Source organism: Calypte anna, chromosome 1 (genome assembly GCF_003957555.1).
Source record: "Calypte anna isolate BGI_N300 chromosome 1, bCalAnn1_v1.p, whole genome shotgun sequence".
Taxonomy (NCBI): Eukaryota; Metazoa; Chordata; class Aves; order Apodiformes; family Trochilidae; genus Calypte; species Calypte anna.
Genome location: NC_044244.1, coordinates 22971445 through 22995656, shown reverse-complemented (window position 1 = coordinate 22995656; position 24212 = coordinate 22971445). Strand labels below are relative to the sequence as shown.

Sequence of the window (24212 nt, the reverse complement as noted above, 5' to 3'; positions counted from 1 at the left end):
TACACTAAAAAATGTGCCTGTATTTTCAAAAGCAAATACCAAGGAATGATTACACATTAGCTTTATGCATTTAACACTGGTTGGAAATAGAAGAGGAGGAACTTTCACAGAAGACAGATACCTGCATAGGTGCATTATGTTTTTACTAATCTATATAATGACTTTCAGTCCTCAGGGGATAATTTAATCTTCTTTCCATTCTGTTCTAACTTGTTCCAAACACTCCCATTTGGCACAGAAACTTCTATTTCTCTGTTGGAAACCAAATATTTTTCTTTTCAGGGGCAGACATTCTTTAGTCAAGTTCAACCAAGTGGCCCACAAGGGAGCTGTCTATGTTGTCCAAGCTAGTAATACACATTTATGAGCCAGCGTCAGTAACTAACAAAGGCAAACTGCATCTGTCCTCCAGCACCTGAGGTCACTGAGCAATTCCAGAACTTTAATTGCAATTTAATGCAATTTGTCATTCAAATTATTAAGACACATTGGAATATATCATAAGCCAAATGCATAAGCCCTTAATGCATTCCCACAAAAAAAAAAAAACCAAACTCCATGAATCAGGTTTTTCTGTCTGACATCTCCTAATTTTTTTTGTAATTCTGTGAAGAATGAGAAAGAGAAGTTGAGAGGGAGAAATTCTTCTAATATGAAACACCATGTGGATGAAATAAACTTTTAATAAACTCTGCAGCCTACAATCAGCCATATACCTGGTAAGAGGCAAGGCCAGTCAGAGAGTTTATGCCTTGTCTAAAACATGGGGATGCAGCAGGGGCAAGGAGAGGTTCTGGGAAGGGCCCAGAAGAGTGCAGCCCCCTGAAGGGCACGCTGACCAGAGACCAGAAGGTGATTACCAAAAGCAAACAGAACGTGCTCCAGCCCTGAGGTTTGGCTGTAAAACCCACCAGTCGTGTGGCTGAGTAGAGATGAGGAAATAAAAGCAGAAAATGAGTGCTTCTTCATGGGAAGAGTGTGGTTTTATTCTGTGGTGCTACTTACAAGTTACACGCTGTGTCAGAAATATGATAGAGGTCATTTTAGCTAAATAAATGTATAATTGATTATCCAGCCATTGCACGTCACAACACAGAAAATGAATGTGTTGCTCTGAGATCTAACATTTATTCAAATATAAGACCATATGAATTTTAAAAAAGCAATTATAAAACACTACAATCTATTCTTGTAAATTACCTGTTGTAATTTTAGCTCTAGACAACAATGACAAATTGCAGTCCTCATTTCAAGGATATGAGATACATTACATAATGCAGATCCATGTGTTTAGAACCATTAATCATCATCCTCTAGAAGCACTGTTTGTGTTAAACCTGTTTATAAAAGAAGAGACTTATTAAGACATACTATTTTAGGCTTCTTCCAGTAAATATTCTTTAGTTGGAAACATTTGTAATCTGAATTTATGTTTAGCCTCAAAATGGAAAAATAGCCCAGATGTAATTGCAGCAAAGAAATGTTGACATACATGATAAAAAAGACTCAAGACCTGTTTATTTTGGCCAAATACTTATCTATTACTATGTTAATTAGAGGATAAATGTTGTTACTGGATAGTTTTAAGATTATACCTTGTGCAAAGGATTTAGTTATCACTGGATTTTTCTCAAAAATTCATAAAACACTTTCTTGAAAGATACATAATATACATCAAGTTTTCTGTTAAATTTTTCAAGTGAGATTCTCCCTTTCTTGATACAGAGCATTGTCAATTACAGGTTACTAGATTTCACTTCTAACAAAGGTTATTTTTAGTTTTATTGATGCCAGAATATAAGTGTAATGATAGTCAAACTGAAACAATATGAGTTTATAATTAAATATAATGTTTTTTATTAATTCTGTCCCTTATTGCTGATGCTGATGCTCAGTGTCACTTTAGACCAGGAAAAGTTTTTTTGATCCTGCAAAACCTTTTAACTTTTCTGAATGTTCTTTTTCATTATTAAATGACCCTAAACCCTTTCAGGTTTATGGATGTACATGTATCAGCTAGCAGTTAAGAGAAATAATCTAGGTTGTGATAGATTCAGGTTCAGTCTGCAGGTCTGCCATTCCTCCCTGCCCCAGAAAACTGCTCCACCAGGAAATCAACTCTGCAGTGGTTTGCCTAAGCAAGAGATGAACTCTGTCTTTTTATGTTTGTCCATTTTGTTTAAATTCTTTGCAACAGTCATGCAACTCATGAAGCTGAGTACTCAACATCCCAGATAGACAAAATGATCATTAAACCAGCTCTATAGCAGTTTCTTTCACACCAAGCAGTCAGGGCACTAAGTTAAGAGCAAGTAGAAAAAAATTTCAGGCCCCACACCTAAGTATGGCAGAAGAGCCTCCTGAATTTGCTGCTTATCTCCCAAGAGAGTTTCACAATCACAGGGCTATTACCTATCATACCTCTTACTCTCACTGAGTTTTGCATTTCAGCAGAAATCCACCTTGAGTACTGTGTCCAGTTCTGGGCCCCTCAGTTTAGTAAGGATATCGAGGTCCTGGAGCAGGTCCAAAGGAGGGCAACTAAGCTGGTGAAGGGACTTAACCTCCTATGAGGTGAGGCTGAGGGAGCTGGGGCTGTTCAGCCTGGAAAAGAGGAGGCTCCGAGGAGACCTCATCACTCTCTACAACTCCCTGAAAGGAGGTTGTAGCCAGGTGGGGGTTGGTCTCTTTTCCCAGGCAACTCCCAGCAAGACAAGAGGGCACAGTCTTAAGTTGTGCCAGGGGAGGTTTAGGTTGGACATTAGAAAGAATTTCTTTACAGAGAGGGTGATCAAGCATTGGAATGGGCTGCCCAGGGAAGTAGTGGATTCTCTGTCCCTGGAGATATTTAAAAAGAGACTGGATGTGGCACTCAGTGCCATGGTCTGGTAACCGCAGCAGTAGTGGACCAAGGGTTGGACTTGATCTCTGAGGTCCCTTCCAACCCAGCCAATTCTATGATTCTATGAGAAGTCTTGTTGAAGCACCTATGTTCTTGCAAGTGCCTTAGTATACAGTGAATTAATATTTTCCAGTAAAAAAAAAATTGTTTAATTAAAGAATTGCCAATCAGCTGCATTCCCAAGTGTCATGCATTACTCTTTCAGGGCAGAGACACAGAGAAGAGTGGAGATCTGAGATAACTAGATGGAATAAAAGCTTTCTAGCTAGAAGGAAAAAAATATTTTATTTTTTCAAATTGAATTAGAGTAAAAATTCAGTATTTTTATTACTTTCCTTATATATTATTAACTGTTAGTTAACAATAGGGATTTTTTTTTCTTCATAAAATTATGTTTCCCTGCCCAAACAGATCAGAGTTTACATGCTGTAAATTCAACTCGTGGCCTCCCATAAAACAGCATTTTTTTTTTCTGGTAAAGTGCTTAATTCTTATAAATTCTGTGATTCCAACAAATTTAATGGGCAAAACATACATAAATATAAAAGTCTGTTGGTTGCAGACAGCTCTGGAGTTGCCAGATAGTGAACCACAGGGGCTGGGGGTGTGCTGCTACATTGTGATCCATTTGTAATCCATAGGGGTGCAAGAAAGTGAGCCATAGGCACTGCTTCCACACTGTGAGCCATTGAGGGGGGTGCTGTCAGATTCTGAGCCATGAAAGGGGGGTGCCAAATAGTGAAAGGATGGTGCTGCCAGATTGTGAGCCATCAGGGAGTACCATACAATGCCATGGGAGGTTGTGCCATATTGTTTGCCATGGGGGTGCCAGACTGAGCCATGGGGGGTAACACATTGTAATGGAGGGTAATAAAACTGTATTAACAGCTCCTAACTTTCAGGGTTATTTTCCTTTTTTTTTTTACCTGCTCCATCTGCAGACCTCAAGTCTCAGAGGACACACCTTCTGAGCAGTGCTGAGGATGGAGATGGTGTCATATCCCACATTTTTCTGTGCCACTGAAGTCACAGCATCACATTTCATGGTGGAAAGCTAGCAGATGTGGAGCTCCTCAAGCCATAAGATTGTGCTGACCTTATGGAAAAAAAGTATGATTGTAAATCTGACAGTTACAAAAAGGCAAGAAATATCTTTCATGACAGATAATCAGCTAAAGGTGTTTTAAATTTTTGTTAGAAGTGTTTAAATAAACATTAAAATAATTGTTTTCCAACTTTATTCCCATGGATGCCATGGGACCCAGCATGCAGAATTTTAAGAAAATCAAGTGAACCAAACCAGAATTTCTGTGAGCAGCAAAACTGCTTGAGTTGGTTCCTTGTGCTTTGATGGCTTTTGTGGCTTACAACAGTGCCTAGTAAGTTAGATTAACCGACTGAATCATTTTCTATGGTTGGGGCACACATTGCTCTCACATGTGGATTTTCCTGAGTCTAACAGGTGGGAGGTTCATACTGCAGCCTTTTCCTCAGTGAAAGGAAGAAAAAAACCACCCAAAACTATTAGGCACAACACAGCATTTAGAGAATACATTTTTTGTCTTTTCAGATAGGTTGAAGTCAGTCAATTCAATAGACAGGCCAGGGTGAAAGAACTGTGCATACCAGAAGAAGTGTGCATACAAACATATGGATTGCTCATATAAGCTTTATTTCCTTAGGAAGTAAGGATTAAACATTTCAGTGATGAATACATAAACAGCAATCGCTCATATCCTGCAGACTTTCAGGAAATAACTGAAGCCTGCAAGTAAATTTAACTGAGGCTGTAGCAGAGAAAACTAACTAAAAGATAAAGATGTAATTGCCTGAGTCTGTACACAAAGTCAAGGCAAAAGATAAATGGCAGTTTCATTTTCCTGTTGACTGTTAAAGCAAATTAATTATCTGGGGTCACAGATTAGTTTCCAGAGACAGGAATGTGAATTTCAGGATTTGAAACAGTTTGTAATAAGTAGAAAAGGGAAGTGATTTCTCAGCTAGATTACCATACACCCACAATGCTTCTGGGCCAAATTTGCCCTTTTGAGGATCGTTACATGGAAGTGTGAAGTTTCTGCACTGTGCTGCACTAGACAAGGGTAACATTATGTATTTGAGACTCTCACCCAGCTTTTTCCTAGGATCCGGCTTTGGATGGAGTTTCCCATTACATAAAGTTGATTGCCCAGAACAAATACGATCATGCTGTAACCCTAACATGGTGCTCAGTCTCAAGACAATTCAGTTATTTAACTAATGTCCTTCAATAGCCATGTTGTGCAGTACAGCAGGAATGATAGTTATTTCCTGCAGAGGGAAAATGAGGCTCTGAGTGATGCCCCCGCAGCAGCAGAAGGGGTGGAGTAGGGGAGATGGTGTGGTCTGCAACAGCTGGGAGGGGCAGCTGGACTGGGAGACTTGGAGGACTGGAAAAAATGGAAAAACAGCGGAAAAAAGAGCAGGCAACAAACAGGAAATGAGGAAGAATTACATGAAATAGTAGAAAGCCTGTGAGGACAGCGGCAGACTTGATGCTGACACAGGCAGATAAAGCTGTGAGGAATGCTGTGCTTGCAGCAGAGAACCATGGTGAATGGATTCCAGCCTGCCAGACAGGACTGATACAGTGCAGCAGAGCCAAAGAAAAGTAAAATACTCATTTTAGTAGCTTAAGACCTAGCCAGTCTGGTAGTTGTAGTAGTAGGCTCTGTTGCACAATTGCCTGGTGCTGCTTAGCTTTTGCTGGGTCTTAGAAGTCCCTGTGAGGGGGCAGGTGAGCCCTCAGGAACATCTGGGGTTTGCTTTCTGTGCTCCATACATCAGCAGTTTCTGGCTCCATGCCTCAGCAGTCTCTGTGTGTCATGTACACTGAGGCTTCCTTACAAGAAATGGAAGCACAGGAACCTAACCAGCAAGTAGCTGAGATCTGGAATGTCAAGTCTAGGGCTGGCTAGATAGGTCGTTCTGGAAACAAAACATAGGGGCTATAGGTATGGAAACAATGGATTAGACAAGAGTTAAAAATAAGGGTACTGAAGAAAAACCACAAGTGTGAGAGTCTTAAATGGATACAGAAAGCCCCAGATATACAGCTATCACAGAATGGATCTGAAGAAAAAGGAAACAGAAGAGCCAAAGTATGACAGCAGGTGAAATACAAAAGGGAAAAGAGGACTTAGAGATGTGCCAAACAACTCTACATGTGGGGAGAGAAGAAGAATTAGAGAGAAGAAATTAGAATAATATGAAAATAATAAATATAAATAAAATAAATAATATGACGATACAGTGATCTGGAATGGGTAAGGACAGGAGAGAGGGAGACGACTTAGAAATCTTAACTCCATCTGAAACGTGCACAGCAGAACATAAATCCATGTTTTGAATCAATTTTTTTTCCTGTTTGCTGAAAATAATGAAATCCGTGCAAGCAATTAACCTAGGGTATATCACAGGGCAACTGTAATATTCCTTTATGCCGTTGTTCTATCACAAGTGATGATACTTGTTTTATGTGAAATATTTGCTGGAGAAATGCCATCAACATTAATAATGTCATATCAACAGGAGAAAAGAGCAGCTCCGGAGGCCTTCCTTCCTTTCTCTGTGCTAAGCAGTTCTGGTGCTGTACAAAAGTTTTTTGAGCTATGTTGACTGGAATTCACAAATTGAAGTTCCTTTTACTTTGAGTTCACAATTAGTGTTTTATCCTTTTTCACTCTTTTTTTACATCCAGCTAAACACTGTCATTAATCCATGTTTCCTTATCAGGAGTTCTAATTACATTCTTCTAAAAGTTAAGTTGATCAATGGAGATAATTCTTTACATTTATACACAACAGGAAGTTTTCCATGGTAAAAATAGTTTATTATCTTATGGCCTCAGTTGATAATCACTTCTTACATGTCAGTTTAAACTCAGTTCCATTAGTGTGTCATAATAAGCAGCACTTACACACACAATCCCGCAGAAGTTGGTGTAGCCACATATTTTACTGTACAATATGAATTAACATTGGCAGAAATGAAAAATGTGACAGTATCTCTGTTTTTACCTTAAAAAATATACTGAAGAAGACTGAAGGAAGATAAATATGTTACTGTTTGCTTTTCAAAAGATACTGGGAAAAGTTGAATTGTATTTTCATTTGTATTCTACTACATAAATTCATTCCCTGCTGTACAGCACTACAATGAACAATTTTTGAAGCAGGTTCCTGTTTTTGTAAAAGCCTCTCCCATGCTTCTATAAACCACGAAACATAAAGGGGAGCATTTGAATACAGCAGCCAGTTGGCATGCCTGTGTTGCATTTTCCCTTTCCACTAATGTAGACAGTGCACATGCTGCTACCAAAGGGAATGACTGAGACACCCCAAGAACTGCAGTTCCTAGTTTTCTTGATGTGGGCACCACAACACACAAGAACTAGATGAAAATACCCTCGCACAATAGCCCTCAGTGAGATTTTTGCTGACTATTCCCAAACTTGCAAAGATGGGGAAAACTCGTGCAGGAAAACTGTAGCATGAGAGAAGTCACAAGGCCTCAATGTCCTGATTGTCCTCAGATTTTAGTCATGAAGGAAATGGTAAGAACTCATTGTAAGACTGTGTTTCAGTTGTGGTTCTAACAGTGGAGTCTTTGAAGGGTATTTTTTGTACAATATTGTTCTCTTAAACTTCTGCTGCAAGAAACATGCTCCCAAACATGTCTATGATATTTTTTCTTTAAAAAGCATTAAAGGTAGCATTGAGAATAAAAGAAAGTGACCCCATCAATTCAGATTTCACTAAATTCACCTATCTTTTCTCCTAACGAATTTAGGGAGCCATTACTTTGCTGTGCTTTTGCATGGGTTAAGTTCTCTTGCTACCCTTTCATCAAACCCTTTAACTTCAATAAACATGCAGGTATTTATGTTCATAGGAAGGGTCAACCTTGTCTTCTACATAACAAAAAAGGTCAAGCAATTTCTTACACAAAACTTAAAAACTATCATCACTCTTACACCACTGTGTCAAAAGACAGAGTAAAGAATGATCTCTATGAGTATACAGACATGGGGTACTACATAGAGGGCTACAGCTTGACGTATCTTCAATAGGTAAAGAGGAAAAGGCTTTCAATTAAGGCTTCTGATAACTGAGCTCAATGACCAGCTAAAGACTGTTCATCAGTCTCTACAGAACTAGATATTTCTGTTTTGGCAGTATAGACCACATGGCTAGTGATGGAATGAGTACAGAAAGAGACCACTTTAGCACAGCTTTTTTGTTTTTTTTTTTTTTTTTTAATTTTTTTTTTTCATTTATAATGACATAGGACTTTTTGAAGTACTTAGCTATGCCCTACAAATTCAAGGCAAAGCTAAGATCAATCTTCACAAAGGCTGCACACAAAATGTATGCTTTACTCTCTAAAATTGTCATCCTTTGCTACTACTCACAATATATGAAGTTAAAACATGAGAAAAGAATCCTGTTCTCCATTGGTCCTGACACTCGAAATTATCCTATCCAGTTTTTTACTTGGACTTGGCTTAAGCAAACACATTCTTTCCTTGCTTGGATGCATATGACACCGATGAGAATATGAAAAGTAGATTAAAAGCATGGCAGAAATCTTGCCTACACCTAACATTCCACAAGCCCTAAAAATTCCTTCCTCAATCATATTGAGTAATTAAGATGTAATTAAGTATTAAAAGCATCAATCCATGATCAGAGCAGTAATAATTAGTGGTAAAACAGTGATGGAACAAACTATTTGGGGGGTTGAAACTGCATGAGAAGCTTCATCCCCAAACATTTAAAAAGAAATTGCAATACGAAGTATTTTAAGTGGCTCGCAATCACTACTTTTTGTTAATACTGGGTTTTTCCTGCTGTGAACAGGACCCACGAAGCCCGCAGCAGTTTGTGCTCCCGTAGTGCCGGCATTACCCGTGTCACTGACACCTGCCAACACAGCGGCTTTTTTATGCTTGGGCTACTCATGAGAAGACACAGAAATTGGGGCAATTTCGTTAGTTTGGCACTTTTTTGTGCTTTCTATGCTCTGTCACTACGCTGGGGTCCAGGGACACTCCGGAGGTCCCAACTGCGCCTGGCAAAGCGAAGGCTGAGAGGGGAAACCCCGGGAAAACGCCGCACGGTCCCGGCCGGCTAGGTATAGAGTCGGGACTGGACAGCAGGACCTCTGCCGGGAAACACGATGTTCCCGCGGAGCGACAGAGCCGCGACAGAGCCACGGCCGAACCGCCCCAGAGCCGGCGGAACGCCCCGGGGGAGGTGCAGGCGCCGCAGTGCATGGCGGCTCCCGTAGTTTCCCGCCTCCCGCCGCTGCAAGGACTACATTTCCCGTGAGGCGGCGGGAGAGAGCGCGAGCCGCGGTGTGCGTCAGCGGAGCGGGCAGCCAATTGCGGCTCGGCCGGAGCGAGCGCCGTCAGCCGCCAATGTTGTTTTCGCTGAGTCGAGCTGCTGGTGTTGTTGGCGGCGGCGCCATATTGGAAGGGACGAGCCCCCCGTTAGCGAGAAGCCCCTTGGCGCTGGCCCGGCCGCCGCCATGCTGTATCTGGAGGACTATCTGGAGAGTGAGTGTGTGCGGGACGCGGGTGCCGGGTGGCCGGGCACGACCGGTGGAGGGGAGCAGGGGGGGAGCCGCGGCGAGGAGGCGGCGCCCCCCTCCCCCACGGCGGAGAGTCACTGACTGACTTCCTCCCTCCCTCCCTTCTCCCCCCCGCCCCTCCCCTCCCCTCCCTGTGCCCGCAGTGATCGAGCAGCTTCCCATGGATCTGCGCGACAGGTTCACCGAGATGCGCGAGATGGACCTGCAGGTGCAGAGTACGTGAGTCCCGCCCCCGCCGCCTCTGCCCGCCCCCTCCCCGCCAACACCGCCACCGCCCCACACCGCCCCGCCAGCGGGGGGCGGCCGCGGGCATTGCCGCACCCCGCCGCAGGGTGCCGGCCCGCAGCGTGGGGAGGAGAGAGGGGAAGGCAAAGGAGGGAAGGAGTGGGCGAAGCTGCCCCGCCGCCGCCGGGGCTTTCCGACCTGCGTGGGCAGCTCCGCTCCCCGCCGCCGACTCGCTGTTGGACCGGGGTGTTGGCGCTCCTTCCCTAGCCGGTGCCGCGGCTTGCAGGCAGCGCCGCTCCGCTGCCGGGGGGGGTCGCTCCGTGGGCCGGGCGCGTCTCGTCGGCACCGGGCGGCTGGCGTCGTCTCCTGCGGGGCGGCGGAGCGGGAGCGGAGCGGCGGGCGCTGGCGAGGCTGCGGGAGGCGGCGCTGCCGAGGCCCCGCGCGGCGCCGGGAGTCGCCGGGACGCAGCGAGGGGCGGAGCGCGCTCGCCTGGCGCCTGTCAGCCACCGGCCCCTGCCCCGCCGAGACGGCCCCCGGACCCTGCCCCTCACGGGCCGTCCTCTCGGCAGTCTCCCGCTGAAGTGGCGTTTTGCAGGAATTTCGCCCCTGGGCTTGTGCTGCTCCCAAAGGTGTTTTCTGTGGCATGTCCCAAACTCTTTAGATTTTTGATCCCTAAGAGCAGTGATGGTGGTTTGGAACACGAGTTATTTCCCACTCTTTCAGCAGGTAGTGGCATGCTGTCTCTCAAACTTTCCAGCCAGCTTTCCTCATCGTAGTGTATGTGAGGGTGCTTTAGCTTAGCTTGTGCCCTGTCAAACGGATTCAGGTTTTTTTTTTAGTTTTCTTTGTAGATTACTTTGTATAACTGCTTATAACCTGATACAATATGCTGCCTGGTGCTGTTTTCAGGATGTTTTGTCTTATTTTCTAATGTAATCTCATCTGGGGCTTGAGCATCCTGTAACACCAATTTAGGTGTTGCTGTCATTTAATACACAGTGAATGTCTCATCTATAATTGATGAAACAGTTACTGAAACTGTTACTGCACTAAAGAGGAAAGGGATCATTAATACAGAAGGATTGGACTATTGTATATGCAACACTATGTGGAAACACAGTTCTTTTAAGCAATGGTTTTTAACCTAAAACACTTTGAAATACAGTCTCAGACTATCCTTTGGATATTTACTTTAGAGCATCCAGCAAGCCTGTTAAACAGACTTTATTGACACATGTTGAACTGGCTGTAATATTTATTTCATACTGTGGCCTAAATGCTGGCTGGCATTTAGTCCTTAAAGTTATGGGAACAGAGCCATGACTCCCCATGGGAGATAGCACCTCCGGAGTAACTATTGCTAGGGAGCACCATGAGAGGGAGTGAGCAGCTCACTGACCTCAGTAGTTCTGAGTAAGGTCTAATAGGTTTTTTTAAGTGTGTTTCAGAACCAAGCCAACTGGCACTGCAGAGGTTGCAGGAGAGTAATTTCCTCTGCTTTAACTGGAAGTGGAAAATAACATTCCATGTTGTATTACTGGAAGTAGCAAATAACACTAAATACTGTATACTAAGACCAACCTTTAGGTTCAGAGAAAAATTCTCTCTGACCTCGGTACTTGGGTAATTTTTGCAAAGTAAGTTACAAAGCATCCAAAGACATTGACAAAACTTGCTGACTTGCTGTGTAGATTCAGTAACTGTGAGGCACTTGAAAACAATACTTTGATGAGCGTTGCTGTCCCAAAAACTTAGGAGGTGTAACTCAGAGATAACTGCTGCTGTGGTTTAGAGTCTGTATTGAGTTTACATGCTGTCCTGTTTGGACCATGTGTACATACGAAGGGGCAGGTATTGCTCTTTGTTGTTGGAAGTAATAATAAACCAGCTGTACCTACAGCTAAGTCCTGATACAGCTGTGGTAGGAAAAGTGAAGACCATCTGAATTGTGACTTGACTCTTGAGCTTTAAGTGGGCTCTACGTGGAGCACAGAATGTGTTTCTCTAAGTTAAAATCATGGATTATCAGGTCAACATGGGTGAAATGTCAAGCTCTGGAAAAAGGCCTCTTTTCTAGGAGAATTTCTGGCAACTCTCTCGGGAAATCTGAACTAAGAAATTCATATCTCAAAATGATAGTTAGATTTAAAAGTTAGGGGAGGAGAATAGGTAAATGAACTTGAATTTACCAGAGAGGATTTTTCATATAATTGAGTAGATTTGACCTCTGTTCCCCTTTGCTGTTTCTGCCCTTTAAGGAAACACCAAGTTTTCCCTTACACAGTTTCACACAGAGTGATGCGTGTCCTTGACAGAAAGTAAAGCAGGAAGATTTTTTTCTCACATCTGTGGAACCATTAGATTAATTATCACCTAGCTGTTTGCACTCTAGGAATAGGAGATGGAACATTTCGTCTTGTGGCTTTGTGGACCAAATTATAGTAATTTGGTCAGATAATAAGCTTTTAGAAGCCTCTGTCTGAAGTGTGTGTTGCTTGCTTGCTTCTTAATCTTCTCCCTGAATAACACAGTGCGAGTGGAAGACGCTCATTGTACAGGTTCTCTGATCTTTAACCTGTCTAATCAGGTGATATGAGCCTGTGTCACACCTATTCTGTTTTGGGATTAATTGCACTCTGTCCAGTCAGTTGTTAGTTTGCTGTTGGTTTTGATGCTGGATGTTCCTGGCATAGGGAAAATCAATGAATGTTTTGATCAATGATTTTTGGTTATTTATGTGAACAGTTATCTCTAGTTGTGAATTTTCACAGAATGAGAAAACCTTTGGGCTCCATTGGATTTGAGCAGTCAATCATACTTGGGGATTTATGAGTTTCTTGAAGTAGTTAATTTTAATTTTATTTTTTTTTTTTTAAATTTTTTTTAAAGACATGATGGCCACTCTGTGATCTAGTTTTAAGGGCTGTTTCTGGAAAGCATCTGAAGTATTTTACACCCAGAACCTGAAGTCTGTAGGTAGTTGGTGGACTGTCACATTTAATTTGAAACTGCTATCCTGGCAGCATCACTGACAGGGCTGTAAACATTTTCAGTACTGTCATCTGACTAGCAAGGCTGTCTGCACAGTTTTTGCAAATATGTAAGTTGTTGCATGCACAAGTGTCCAGCTGTTGAAACAGTAAAGTTAGTGCTGTAGTGCTTGCTTTTTTTTGTTTGTTTGTTTTTCTCTCTGAAAGAGGGTGGAAGAAAAAGGGAATCATTGTCTGAATAAACAAGGAAACAAGTAACTTGTAGTTGATGTTCCCTTCATATGAAAGTTAATATTAGAGAATTGGTGGCTTTATTTATTCCCTTACAGTCCTTCTCCACTTCATGTAAGTGAGAATCCTGTCCAAATAGGGTTTCATCAGCGCTGCTCTGTGGGGGTGGGGAGAGTAACCCTGTGAGTGCTTTTAATTTGTCCTCACCCTTCCTAGCATACAGTGGAGAGGGATTTAGGGATTTGACTTGAAGGCTGTGAATTGACTCTTCAGTTGCTCTGTCTTTTTGAGGCACTAATTTTTTCAATTACTTGGTTTTGTATTTGACTGTTTCTCTTAGGAGAACATTTTGTTTCCTGCTCAGTTTGTAACTGGCTAGAATGTTCCAAAGTCAGCAGTCTAGAGCTCTGGGTGAGGAGTTTGGGTCATACTTTAAGTCACCACCACCGCTCTTAGGGACAAAAAACCTTTAGAACTTGGAGTCCTGCCTGTCCCATGCTGAAGAGCACAAGAACCTTGATGAGAATCCTACCAGAATGCAATTCTGCTTCTTGGAAATGAAGGTATTTCCCTCCTCTGTCCACAGTCACTTGGGGTTTTTTTTAAATTTTTTTCCTCTAATAGTTTGCACCTCAGTCCTGTCAACTTTGTTTAAGAAAAAAAATCCGCCTTCATAATGTTTATGTGCATGAGAAGATAACATTTATCTCAATCTTTTTCTGTGCTACAGATGCAATGGATCAGCTTGAGCAGAGGGTAAATGAATTTTTTATGAATGCAAAGAAAAACAAACCTGAATGGAGAGAAGAACAAATGACATCAATCAAAAAAGTAAGGCTATCACAAGAGTGGGTCACATTTTTCTTTTGCAAACAAAGATAACCTTAGGAAAAAATAGCTTATGATTGATTGAGACCTAAGTGTTCAGAACTGTAACTTCCCTTGGGCTTTCACAGAGATGGTTAGAACTACCTAAGAGGAGAATAAATGGCTGAAACGTTGCTTTCACCAAGCATTTCTCTTTATTTTTATCCAGTATTTTCTAGCATTTGAAAAAATTTTATCCTGGAACAGTCAGGAAATGAGGTACTAGATTTTCAGCTCAGACTTTTTGTTTCTGCTTGTATGACATGAAGCTGCATAAGTTAATTGCCTTCCTTTTAGAGGATATTTTTCAAACTTTGCTTCAGCATTTCCTGTGATTCTGCCTATATCCTTGCATATGTTATACATAGGGTATGCGAAGTTTAGCGAGGGAGGAATAAGAAGATGGATGTGTTTTGCTTTATTCTTCAACACTCAGGTATTGGTGGTGGTGTTGTTGGTGAGATAGTCCATCATTTTTGTCACAAGAAACTTGTTTCTAGTCTATTACACTTGCAGCTTCAGCCCCTTGTTTGACCAAGGGCTTTTTTTTTCCTTAGTTAATATAAATGGATTTCTGTATTTAAAAAAAGAAAAATCCAAAGCTCTGACTTCAGTAGAGTAAATTAAGAATTTGATTTTGAGTTTACTTGAACGAAAATTTCAAGTGGTTTTTTTCTGAGCAAGATACTTTTCAGTGGAATTCAAGGATAAAAATGCAATTAAACTGATTTAATTCTGGAGTAAAAACATTTGATTGTTGTGTAAACGCAATGTTAAAGAAAAAAAAATTGTTTGGGGGCTTGCATTAATTTGATCAGATTTTAAAATCATATTGCTGTAGTCAAATTCTTTTATAATACACATGTGAGTTATATAAATGTATTTTTAAATAATTTTAGCTATAAACTATATGCATCATTGTCTTCGTTTAACTACAGTGTTGGAAAGGCCTCCTTTCACGGTACTCTTCAGCATAGTTTTGAAGGGCAGTTTTATCTGCAGTTGTTCTAAAGATCCGTAGAAATTAAAAGGCATCTAATTTTGGGTCCATAACCTTATGCTTTGTAATAAATCCCAGACTGTTTCTGTTCTTGTGACATTTTAAATATCATTGTAGGAGAAAGTATCCATATCTTGTACTTTGGCTTTTTCTAAGGCATAATCAATAAATTGGTATGTAATGCATCTCTCGTCTAAATTGCAGCTAATTGTTGTTCATGGTAGAGTTTCACAGTTTTGCTGAAAACTGACTTGAATTTGTCACTTCAAGTTATGTTTTTTGCTGTATAAGAATTGCTTAAAGCGGCTGAAATTAATTGAGTAACATTCATAATTAAAAAAAAAATATCTTTATAACAGGATTATTATAAAGCTTTGGAAGATGCAGATGAAAAAGTGCAACTGGCTAATCAAATATATGATTTGGTAAGTAAATGGTAGGCTTGTGGTGAATTACATAAATTTATTCCCAGTGGAGTTGTAGACATGATGATAAGAAGCACTACAACTGTGCTACCTGTGCTGTTCTGTCAGCTACATACAGGGTTGTTTTGTTTTGTTTTGCTGGCGAAAGAAAAATATACTATTTTATTGACTTAAGAATTTGTTACTTTGCGTAGGAAATGTCACATACTGAACATAGATAATTTTAGAAACTCTAAGGGTTTAATGCATGTTGATTTTTTGTCTTAGTTGTTTTTTTCTGAAAAACTTCTCAAGTGAGTTATTTTTCTTTACAGCATCTGGATTTTGGCTTTAGTTTCACTCTAGCTAACCATAAGTTAGTTCCATAAGTTGGAACTTGCTCCATCTCCTTTGGTTAGCTGGTAAATGCAAAAACCTGTTCAATTTGTAGTAGTTTCAAGGGGTACGTTTTGCTGTATGACTACAGGCAAAAACCAACTTTGAAACAGAGTGTTTCTTTCCAATACATTAAGTTCAGAATTTTTTTGTTTCATTTTCAGTATGCACAGTAGTCTTTATGCTTTCAGCTTAGAGACCTTTTTACTTAGTACTGAAGGTTACTGATGTGTACAGTGGCATACAAATTGCAATTCAATAAACTTGCAATTTCCCCAGTGCAGCCCAGCTGCTTCTTCAGTTGCGTGTCATGTACTGTTTTTTCTCTTCCCCTTTCTGTACCCATATACACAGCCCACCCAAGTCTTTTTAATCTTTTTTTTTTTTTTCCCCAAAAGAAACACTTAAAGCTTTGTCTTGGAACACTGCAGACAGTAAGAGTAGGGCTTCTAATTGTTGAGCCAGCACGTAGCCTTGTTGTTTATTCTGTTATTGACTGTGCATGTTAGGAGCAACAGCACTGTTTGGGTGTTCACTCTAGGATCTTCTGAGTTAAAGAAATGGAGGTGACTGAGAAGTTAGGGCCTCTGTGCATTTTTATATGTGCTTAGCGATGCATGAAAGAGAATTTATGGAAGGAAGAGATTTATCAGCCTGAAGTTAATGATGTACATATTCATATTCCAGAACTGGATGGTATTTAGAGTTGCTTTGTCTCAAAAACAGGTAGACCGTCATTTGAGAAAATTGGACCAGGAACTCGCTAAATTCAAAATGGAACTTGAAGCAGATAATGCTGGAATTACGGAAATATTAGAGAGACGTAAGTATTCATGATCTTAAAGAGCTTCATAGATTTTCTGTCCCATTTGCAAAATGAAAATATCATATGCTTCGTACTGGCTGACAGTATTTCCAGGTGTTTCAGAACTGTGTTTTGACCCACATACTTTTCATCACGCAGTGAATCTCAAATTTTAATTTCAACTGCAGTTTTTACCAGTGAAGGCAAAATACAGCTGAGTTCTTGAACAAGTTTTTTGTGCACAACTGTTGCACGAGAGAATTGCTGCAGTAAGGTACAGAATTCTTTAATTCTTAGGATTTAGATGGCTGTAGGTATTCCAACAAGTATTTCAGCCTAAGTTTGCCACCTGCATAGTTGAAAGTGCACCCTGTCTGCCTTGAATTGATTGCTGCCAAACTGAGAGGAGTTGTTGTTTCAGTTACAGGTGTGGAATGTCAAGTAAAGTTAGGTGGTTTTAGTTGGTCAGTGGTTTTCTTTTTTTAAAGGGGAGAGAAAGCATTATTTGTAATTGGGTAAGAAACCATCATGCTTAAACGCATCCGTGCTGGTATTTGGAGTGAGAACAGAGATGTAATGTGACAGCTTTTTGGCCATCTTGGTGTTGAAGAATCTGGCCTTTCTGTACACATCAGCATTTAGACATCAAGTTCAAGTGTGATTACAGTATATTTCAAAGTTTATTTACCTGCTGTGATTATGGAGCTAATAGGCAGTGACTCTTCTCATATCCAAGGATAGTGAAAACTAATCTAAATCACTTGAGTAGATTAGGAACAATCACTCTATCTTCAAACTTTGTGTGGCTTTGTTATAAAAGCTGGGTGTTTATGGGTATTTTGTTTGGAAATGCTCTCAGAAATAAAAGGTACCAAACCAAAACTGCAAAGTGTGTGCTTTTAATGAGTTCCCAATTACAGAAAAGGACTAGTTTATCATGGTTGGAATACCAGCTGCAGCTTTAAGATGTGATGCTACGTACAGTTGACTTGTGTGTTTGGTGAAGTAGGTAGGTAGAATTTCAAGAACTTGAAACAGAAGTACTGACTGTACATAGCCAGGTATTCCTTATATATATATAAATATATATATACATATTTATTTTCTTTTTTAAAAAATAAAGTGAAAAGTAGAAGCCTCTTTAATAATTTTTAGCTTTCAGAGTCAATACACATCGTTCCACCAGAGGGCAGCCTTTGGAGTAATTCTTGTATGATAATGCTTGTTCAATCAAAATATATCTCCTTATGCTTTGAATCAATTCTGGAATAATTGTCTTTAAACTTTTGTAATCAATTCATGTATTTTTTGAAAGCACTGAAAAAAATAGTAGTAAAGAAATGCTGAAGCTATGGATTTTGAAAAATGAATGTGAATTTCCTTCCTTTCTTCCTTCCAGCCATCAGAATCCTTTTGATTAAAACAAATACAACTGCATAGTGATTAATACTATAAAAATTAATTTGCTAAGTCAAAATCATGCCATTGGTGACTGACATTTTCCTATCCTTTTTATCTCCCCCATAGGATCTCTGGAGCTGGATACACCATCACAGCCTGTGAATAACCATCACGCCCATTCTCACACTCCAGTAGAGAGTAAGTATTTGAGACCTAAAAGCATGTTCTTTTTTTAAGGTTTCTTTATTTTTTGTTGAGTAGTGTTAGGGAAAGAAAATAATGTATGGAATTTTTTTTTTTCTCCAGACACTTGGGGGCAAAAGGTACAATGCAATGATATTAATGTCTATTCAGAAGAAGAGTGAAAGAATGAAATAGTAAGGTTTTGCTTGAGGGAATTAGTTGAAAGTACTTTTACTATGTCTAGTTACAGTTTTACTTTCAATCGGAGATGTTTTGCATTTGAGTTTCTTTAATTTGTTTCATTTAGAAAGGAAACACAACCCATCTCACCACAGTACAACAGATCATGTTACAGAAAAGAAGTTTAAATCTGAAGCTCTTCTGTCTACCCTGACTTCAGATGCATCTAAAGAAACTACACCAGGTAATCTGAATTCTCTTGCATATTCTACTTTTTAACTGGGAGAAGAGAAAACTATATGTATCTGTCATTGTCTTTTGAAATCAGAGGCTCATACTCTTTCCTCTGAGATTTTCACTCATTTGAAACGTGAAATTTCAGGCATTGTTACTCATCTGTGTTGTCCATGAAGCACATCATCCTCATTGTCATGTAATAGCTCCATTTTGGCTGGGTTTTGTGTTTGTTTACACTGTTTGGAAGAAGACAACAGTAGAGTTTCATTCAGCCAGCAGTAGAAAGAGATCAATGTGTTATTATTTTGGGAAAAAGAAATACATGCAACAGTTTCCAAAGTTAAGGAAAACAATTTTCAGATTTATTTTTTGGGAAAGCAATTTTCAGTCTTTCTTTTATTTTTTAAGGATTGGTCTGACAAGGCATTCATTTACAATACAAAGCAATTCTTTCATGCGTTGCCTTTTTCAAAAGAAAGTCTTTGAGTATTGAATAAAAAAGCCCCACAGCTTTTTGCACATTTTCAAAATTAGGGTGTTTCATAGTTTATTTTCTGAAAATAAAAGATTATGAGAGGTTATAGCAACTACACTCCTTTATTTTCTGGAGTTTAGTTGTGTTCATCTGTTTTAAGTAGCCTCTCATCATAAGCACTTTTCTTTTGAAGGAACGTTTCGTGAGATGGCGGATAGAATATGGCTGTATTTGAGCAGCTGTCAGTCTGTAGTTGGTAATGGAAATGTGTTGCATTAAGACTGATCTGTACTTTTTAGAATTAAGATGGTTAAAAGTTTTACTTCAGAAACAGCATAGGTGTACAGTCAAATTCTTGCCCTCTTCTTCATGGTTACAGTAGTCAGCATGATTTCAATGGAGAGTGGATTTATATAGATGTAGCAGCTGCATTTGTTCTTTGGTAGTTGAATGTGATATTGAGGACTGTCTTTTTCAAAGGACTCCTTGCACATGAGGAAAGATGAAGAACGAATTATTTTTTTCTGCTTACTGGCTGTGTCAGATGGCTTTAAACTTTTTTCCAAATGATCAGACTGCTCTGATGTATAAACGGAGTTCCTGCTCTTTCACTGGTTGTCTCATATAGCTCTTCTTAAAATGCCAAGGAATTTAGTTTCATTTTGAATTTCATAAATGTGTTCTGTTCATCAAGGGTGTCGAAACAGTAATTCATCATCCTCTTCAAACAATGCATACAATACAAACTCTTCTCAACCATTGGCATCATATAACCTGGGCTCATTATCTTCAGGATCTGGGGCCGGTGCAATTACCATGGCAGCAGCTCAAGCAGTGCAAGCCACAGCACAGGTAATGTCAAAATATTCTTGTCATTCTGCCATCCACTATTGATTAAGAAAGAAGGCTAGTGATTTTTTGTTTGTTTATTTAAAATTCTAATTCCACATGATTACTTTCAGCTGATTTGATTCATTTATCATAATTTTTGATTATATGCTACAGTTTCATCCTGTAAAATTGAATACGAACAGCTTGATTTCTAGATTTTCCTGTGGGATATTTTTACACCTTTTTACCACCTACTGGACATAATTTTGTTAACAGGGTAACTAATGTGCCTGTTCAGATAGTTAGCAGGATGATCTAGGTCTCTTTGGCCTAGTAAGGCATTGACCCACATGTCTTCTGTAAGACCTCTGCTGTGTATTCTGATACAATATCAGTATTCCTTTTAGATGAAGGAAGGAAGACGAACATCCAGCCTAAAAGCCAGCTATGAAGCATTTAAGAACAACGATTTTCAGCTTGGAAGAGAATTTTCATTATCCAGAGATTCAGCTGGGTATTCATCATCAGCTCTGGCATCTACGTTAACACAGACGTTAAGTTCATCAACCACAGATTCACGAAGTGGCAGAAAAAGCAAGTAGGTTTTCTTGTTTGTTGACTGCAATTACAGCATTTAAGAAAGCTATTTTTTTTAAAGACTATGGGTCACATTAAAAATAGTTAATATTTAATATCTGGAGAGGACAGCAACAGCAGTTATTGCCTGCTGGCCTTTTTTGTTCAGGGCTTTTCTCCTCTCATTTTCTTCAAGCAAACTCACTCCAAGGTTTTAAACAAATGTCCTTAGTTTTTCATCTGTTATAGAGACTACTTTCTTTCCTAATTTCTGTGTGTTCTGGGGAGAAGATCTGTCCTAATGACAAATGTTGGGAAATACTATGCAATATTTTGTAGAGGGTTTTGAAATAATCTGGAGATCTGCTTCATGCCACTGTACAAACAGTCACAGTACTTTCCCATGGCTGCTCATCTAGGATGGGGAACAGAATAAATTTTATTTTTGATTAAAATGTTTTAAAATTTCATTTTAAACAAAACAATGTCACAACAGATTCACAAGTTATACCTCAAAGAATTTGTCTTAAAATACCCATCCTTTTCAGCTGACTTTCTCCTTCATACAAATTTTAGTGTGTTCACAGCTCAGTTAGTAATTTTATCTTAGAAACATTTTTCATCCTTGGATATCATACCTGGGATGCCAGATCTAACCTATAAGCACAAGCTTAGAATTTGTATCCTGGTGTGCTTCCTGTGGAGTGATAGGTGACACCTGAGTGGAGATTAACATTCAGTCAGTCATCTTCAAAATGCAGTTATTTGTTGTACATGGCTCATTACAGTATTCATACATAAATTCTTTTATTGGCAACATAATTTTAATGGAACTTTACACCAGGGCTATTGGTGGACAATTTTGTGAAGAAAAACATTCATTAAAGTCATTTGGCAGTTGAAAGCTGTTAAATTCCTTTGATTAGAAGAGTGTGTCCTGCACTTGTCAGCTGGTAAGACTTGTTTCCTTTTCCAAATAGCAAGCAATGTGTCCATATCAATTCTTGAAGTTATGGAATGGCAACTGTTAGGAAATGATCCCTTGGGATTTACATACTGCAGTATTTCTGAATTAACAGAGTATTTGTTTTCTGATCTATTCACTTGGCAGAAAATTAATTTAAATTATGAGATGTTATTTTTAATTATTTTTAATTTTTTTTCTTTTTAAGAAACAACAACAAATCCTCAAGTCAGCAGTCCTCATCATCTTCCTCATCTTCATCTCTGTCATCATGTTCTTCTTCATCTGCACTGGCACAAGAACTGTCTCAGCAAACAGCAGTAATACCAGAGTCTGACTCCAATAGCCAGGTTGACTGGACCTATGATCCAAATGAGCCACGATACTGCATTTGTAATCAGGTAAGGATGGCTTCCAACCTGAAATTTAACTAGAGCTGCTATTCCACTGTAGCTAAACTTCTTTAATTGCTGATTTTAAAACATTTTTATTTTCAGTCTTTTGAAATTCTGATCTGTTTTTATTTTCTTACTGGTGATATGAATAATTAATCTTGAATCTAAAAACAAGCAAGTTTTCCAGTGATGTGATATACCTGGAGAGTTTCAAATCTTTTAATGAAAACTTCAGGAAAAATTAAATTAAAATCAACAGGTTCACAGTGAATTTAGCTAAAATTCTGAGTTATTCAGAAATTTGCCTGGTATCCTCTGCTTTCCTTTAAAAAAGCCCAAACCATACAAAAGCAAAAAAACCTCCACAAACAAACAAATAGAAACCAAAAAACCCACCAAACAAAAACCTTAGTTTCGTAAAAGCTAACTGGAATCTTGACAGACTGAATGACAACATGAGAAACTTGTATTTAAAAATGCCTTTTCTTATTTTAAGCACTTTTTAAGAGTGTTGGCTTTTTTAGAGTTTTTAGAGTTCTGTAATTCTCTTGAAAGTATCAGCTGATTCAAATAAAGTGCTTAAAATTGTCCTGTATGCCAGGGAAATGCTAGAGATCAGTATAATCTTGCAAACTGAACTGGTAATGTATTGAGAACTGTTTAGAAAAAAATGTGCATCATTCAGGTTTTGAATGCTGACTTTTTCTATTTATCATGAAGTATTCATAATTTTATAATTTTTACATATGTTTTTTTAAATGTTTGTTGGGTTGTGTAACAAAAGAAAAACCAAAATATTGTTGCTGCCCTAAATGGAAAATCTCCTCAAAGGAAGAAACTTTAACTTTTGCTATTTGAAAACATTAATTGTTTTTAATTAGTAATATAGATATTAATACGTTGTTTTGTTTTTTTCTTATTTACTAGGTGTCCTATGGTGAGATGGTAGGCTGTGATAACCAAGATGTAAGTAATAAAGTTCAAAAGATTCATAAGGGGTGTGAGCATGTAACTATTGCTTGCAGGAGTTACTTTTCTTTAGTGTTGGTTTTAGAGTTGAGTTTTTTAGAGTAATGTGTATATGAGTTGAAACATTCTTCAGGAAGCTTCTCCTCATCTGTTCTGACAATTCAGGTTCTTTTAGAAGGCTTCACCTTTCACTGGGAAGGTTTGACTTGTTTAAAATGCCCTTAATTTTTAGGAACTTCTAGCTGTGTTACTACTAATACCAGTTGTCCTCTTTGAACAAAGTTTTCAAAGAACAGTTGAATGTAATTATGTATTTACTGACACTATGCTTAAACAGGAATGAATGATACCTGTTGTGTCACTCAGTGTTGTCAAACTAAGTATTTCAAAGCACACACACAAACTTTGCTCTGTTATGTGAATCCATTTATGACTGCTAGAATTTTTACCACTTTCCTTACTCTTATCTACTGTATGGTGGGGGCTGAGATTGCCCTCTCCTCATTTCATCCTGTGACTGTGTGAAAAACTGAATGGATGCTTTTTACTTGTACTTGATCTTCATAAAATTGCATTTGTGGTAGGTGTTTCAAAAAAACCCTAAATCCCACACCCTCTCTTTAACTCTGTTTTTATAGTGCCCTATTGAGTGGTTCCACTATGGATGTGTTGGACTGACAGAAGCACCCAAAGGGAAGTGGTACTGTCCTCAGTGTACAGCTGCAATGAAGAGAAGAGGCAGTAGACATAAATAAGTTTCATCATCTGGAAAAGAAATCACATCCTTAAGGTTTTACTGAGGACTTGGAAAGGGGAGGAACCCTCACCACACTTCCTTGCAACCACTTAAGGGTTAACATAGCAGTCATAAAATCTTGAACTATTGATTTTGCTAGTCGTGTTTTAATATTGTAAGTAAATTATTTATGCACATTGATGTGCTACAGATAATATTCCAGTGAGCCTTGGATTGTTCCAGTGGCCAACATATGCAGACATTTGTACTATCAAACCATTTTCTCTAAGCAGTGGGCATTCTACAGTTATGATTTAAATTACAATCTTCAAAAAATTCCAATAAGTCAAGATTTTAAATGTATGTTTTATATTCAACAGATATATTCTGCTGCATGTACTGTACTCAAGAGCTGTTATGTAACACTATGTATATAAATGGTGCAAAAAGTCAGTGCTTCTGAAAAAGAAATGAGACAATGGTTTTTAAAATGCCTTTATAGCTTTGGTTCCTTATGAAACTTAATTCAGCAGGCTGAAGAAAATGGTTCTTGTATACAGCGGGCTGTTGTCTTCTAGGGTACTTGAGTATGTAAAAACAAAAACAAAATGCTGTAGAATAAAACAAACTTGTGCCATTAGTCTTTATATGTTTCTGCTCTAGAAAAGATGCAGAAAAGAAGTGTTAAAGTGATGATAAATTTTTATACCAAATGTGTTTATTTTTTTGTGCAGGTAATCCTTTAAATTTGAATTGTATTAGGTGTTAAAATAAAACAACCTCAACTCCTCAAATTAATGTTTTCTCTACAT

General features: G+C 39.0%; 2 protein-coding genes across 6 annotated transcripts in view; one reads left to right on the top strand and one right to left on the bottom strand.

Moving 5' to 3' along the window:
* TSPAN12 (tetraspanin 12) overlaps positions 1-10079 on the bottom strand; it is a 70469-nt gene extending 60390 nt beyond the window's left edge. The window contains exon 1 of the mRNA XM_030444854.1: positions 9959-10079. The gene's annotated coding sequence lies outside the window, so the exon portion shown is untranslated. The remainder of the gene's footprint in view (positions 1-9958) is intronic.
* On the top strand, positions 9342-24198 carry ING3 (inhibitor of growth family member 3). 5 transcript variants are annotated; one of them, XM_030444776.1, is made up of 12 exons: positions 9342-9500; positions 9679-9750; positions 13712-13812; positions 15208-15273; positions 16375-16471; positions 17981-18052; positions 18345-18461; positions 19723-19781; positions 20168-20358; positions 21509-21701; positions 22623-22661; positions 23303-24198. In XM_030444776.1, the coding sequence occupies exons 1-12, from the start codon at positions 9473-9475 to the stop codon at positions 23417-23419; spliced, it is 1152 nt and encodes a 383-aa protein (XP_030300636.1). In that variant the 5' UTR covers positions 9342-9472; the 3' UTR covers positions 23420-24198. The 5 variants fall into 5 exon arrangements, with proteins under 5 accessions (XP_030300636.1, XP_030300645.1, XP_030300628.1 ...); XM_030444785.1 differs by having other exon boundaries at positions 9347-9500; positions 9679-9743; positions 19624-19781; XM_030444768.1 differs by having other exon boundaries at positions 9350-9500; positions 19624-19781; positions 23303-24189.
* Positions 24199-24212: the final 14 nt, after the last annotated feature.

Excerpts from the sequence above, each read along its gene's own strand:
- ING3 (XM_030444768.1), top strand. The coding sequence starts at position 9,473 with ATGCTGTATCTGGAGGACTATCTGGAGA. Across the intron at positions 9,751-13,711 it reads GATGGACCTGCAGGTGCAGA|ATGCAATGGATCAGCTTGAG; the intron begins GTACGTGAGTCC and ends TCTGTGCTACAG. Across the intron at positions 18,462-19,623 it reads ATCTAAAGAAACTACACCAG|GGTGTCGAAACAGTAATTCA; the intron begins GTAATCTGAATT and ends CTGTTCATCAAG.